The sequence below is a fragment of the Diospyros lotus genome, chromosome 13, assembly GCF_014633365.1.
Source record: "Diospyros lotus cultivar Yz01 chromosome 13, ASM1463336v1, whole genome shotgun sequence".
Taxonomy (NCBI): Eukaryota; Viridiplantae; Streptophyta; class Magnoliopsida; order Ericales; family Ebenaceae; genus Diospyros; species Diospyros lotus.
This window is the reverse complement of record NC_068350.1, coordinates 23,625,970-23,628,647: the sequence shown is the minus strand read 5'-3', so window position 1 is coordinate 23,628,647 and position 2,678 is coordinate 23,625,970. Positions and strand designations below refer to the sequence as shown.

The following is a 2,678-nucleotide window of genomic DNA, read 5'->3' as shown; positions in this document are numbered from 1 at the left end:
CTACTTTGGATGGCACTACCTCAAGCATTAGGAGGCCCAATGTGCAAGCAAACAACTTCGAGATCAAGCCTGCAATTATTCAGATGATCCAGATGAGTGTACAATTTTCTAGCCCTAATGATGATCCTAACTCTCATATTGTTAATTTTCTTGAAATATGTGATACCTTTAGGCATAATGGAGTTAGTGAGGATGCAGTTCGACTTAGGTTGTTTTCCTTTTCCTTGAAAGATAGAGCAAAAGAATGGCTTAATTCTCTTCCTGCAGGTTCTATTACTACATGGAATGATTTAACATAAAAGTTTTTATCTAAATATTTTCCACCTTCTAAAACGGCTAAATTAAGGAATGACATAACAACTTTTTCACAATTTGATAATGAATCCTTATATGAGTCGTGGGAGAGATTTAAAGAAATGCTTAGGAAATGTCCTCACCATGGTCTACCTGTTTGGATGCAAGTGCAAACTTTTTATAGTGGCATTAATCAATCTTCTCGCTCGATGTTAGATGCAACTGCAGGTGGTACCCTTATGAGGAAAACTCCCGAGGAAGCATATGAACTTTTGGAGGAGATGGCAGCCAACAGTTATCAATAGGATAATGAAAGAGCAAATAAAAAGGGAGTTGGAATTTATAACGTCGATTCTATCACTGCTTTATCTGTTCAAATTGCTGAATTAAATAAGAATTTGGGTAATTTGGGGGTTTCAACTATGAATGCTTCTTCTTCTTCTTCTTCCCATTTTCTTTCTTGTGAGCTTTGTGGGCGAGGGGGACATGCTAGTGTAGATTGTCAAGTAGGAAATCCTTTTTCTTCTAGTTCTTCTGAACAAGCAAATTTTATTTCTTATGGTGGCAACATGTCAAATTTTAATCCCTACTCCAACACTTACAATCCAAGATGGAGGAGCCATCCTAATCTTTCTTGGAGTAATAATCAACAAAGAGTGCTCCCCAACTTTCAACAACAACATCAAATTCCGCAGGAGAAGAAATCGAATTTGGAAGATATGATGGCAAAATTTATCAATAGTACAGAGGCAAGAATGCAAAGCTTGGAAACTCAAATTGGACAACTTGCTCAAGCAATTTCAGAAAGACCACAAGGAGGATTGCCTAGCAATACTGAAAGGAATCCAAGGGAGCATGTAAAAGCCATCACTTTGCGAAGTGGAAAAGAACTTCAAAGTAAAGAAAAAGATGAAGAGCGTACAAAAGAGGAAGAAAGCCAAGAGCTTGAAGCCAAAGAAGCCAAAGAAGAGGACCAAGAGCTATCAACAGAGAAAAAGGGGAGTTTTTCTTCTCTTAATTTAAAATCTTACAAAATCCCTTTTCCTTTTCCTAAAAGATTTCTAAAGGCCAACTTGGATAAACAATTTGCTAAATTTTTAGAGGTGTTTAAAAAATTGCATATTAATATCCCTCTTCTTGATGCTATATCACAAATGCCAAGTTATGCCAAATTTTTGAAAGACATAATTGCAAATAAAAGAAAGTTGGAGGAATTTGAGATAGTGAAACTTAATGAAGAATGCTCTGCAATTCTACAGAATAAATTGCCTCCAAAACTCAAAGATCAAGGGAGCTTTTCTATTCCTTGTACTATTGGAGAAATTAAGTTTGATAAAGTTTTATGTGACCTTGGTGCAAGTATTAATTTGATGCCCTTTTCTGTTTTCAGGAAGCTTGGCTTATAAGAACCAACACCCACCACTATTTCTCTTCAATTGGCTGATAGAAGTATAAAATACCTAAGGGGAGTAGTGGAAGATGTCTTGGTAAAAGTAGATAAATTTATTTTTCCTGTTGACTTCATTGTTCTAAACATGGAAGAAGATTATGACATGCCCCTAATTTTAGGGAGACCTTTTCTTGCCACAGAGAAAGCTTTGATTGATGTCCAGCAAGGAACACTTAGCCTTAGAATTTATGATGAGACAATTACTTTCAATGTGTTTAAGGCTACGAAACATTTTAATGACAATGGAAAAGAAGTCTTAAGGATAGATGACATTGATGATTTGGTAGAGAGATTAGATGAACCTATAGAAAATTGCATTGCTAACTCTTTTGATGAGCAGGAACAAAATTTAAATGTCAAGAACAAGGTTGTGAGCTATTTGAAAAAAAATCAAAAATATTGTCTATCCAAAAGAAACAAGTTGTTGCCTTTGGATGTTTCTTCTTCGTCAAAAGCCAAGCCACCAGGTCATGAAAAAGAAAAGTTGACAAGGGTGTTGAGGGAGCAAAAGAAGGGAATTGGATTGAGAATTGCTAGCATTCAAGGAATAAATGCATCAATTGGTGTAAACAAAGTTTTAATGGAAGAAGGATTCAAGCCTCCGTGAAGACAGAAACTTAGTCAAGCTAATGACTATAAAGAAGCGCTTGATGGGAGGCAACCCATTCGAAATATATATTTTTTTCTTTCTTTCTCTTTTTATTCTCTTAATTTTTAGAATATTCTCAGATTGATTTCTCATTTTATTTTTTTTATCTTTCTTCTTTTTAGGACTTGTTGAATTAAGAAATCCAGCCCCTCTTTTTCAAAAGAATAAGCCTAACAATCTTCAAGCATTTCAAGAAGGCTTACATCAGGGGAGTATTGCTTTTCTTTTCCTCTTTTTCTTATTTTTAAACATTGGGGACAATGTTTAATTTAAGTGTGGGGGTGG

General features: G+C 35.3%; 1 protein-coding gene and 1 non-coding gene across 2 annotated transcripts; one reads left to right on the top strand and one right to left on the bottom strand.

Annotated features, from left to right (window-relative positions):
• Positions 1 to 338: 338 nt before the first annotated feature.
• Positions 339 to 445, bottom strand: LOC127789369 (small nucleolar RNA R71). Its single transcript, XR_008020546.1, has one exon. It is a non-coding gene; the product is annotated as a small nucleolar RNA R71 (small nucleolar RNA).
• A 271-nt stretch (positions 446 to 716) lies between these two features.
• On the top strand, positions 717 to 1,700 carry LOC127788130 (uncharacterized). Its single transcript, XM_052316240.1, has 2 exons — positions 717 to 1,296; positions 1,396 to 1,700. Exons 1-2 carry the CDS (start codon positions 717 to 719, stop codon positions 1,698 to 1,700), a joined length of 885 nt encoding a protein of 294 aa, XP_052172200.1.
• Positions 1,701 to 2,678: the final 978 nt, after the last annotated feature.

Excerpts from the sequence above, each read along its gene's own strand:
- LOC127788130 (XM_052316240.1), top strand. The coding sequence starts at position 717 with ATGAATGCTTCTTCTTCTTCTTCTTCCCATTTTCTTTCTTGTGAGCTT. Across the intron at positions 1,297-1,395 it reads ATCAACAGAGAAAAAGGGGA|AGGTGTTTAAAAAATTGCAT; the intron begins GTTTTTCTTCTC and ends CTAAATTTTTAG.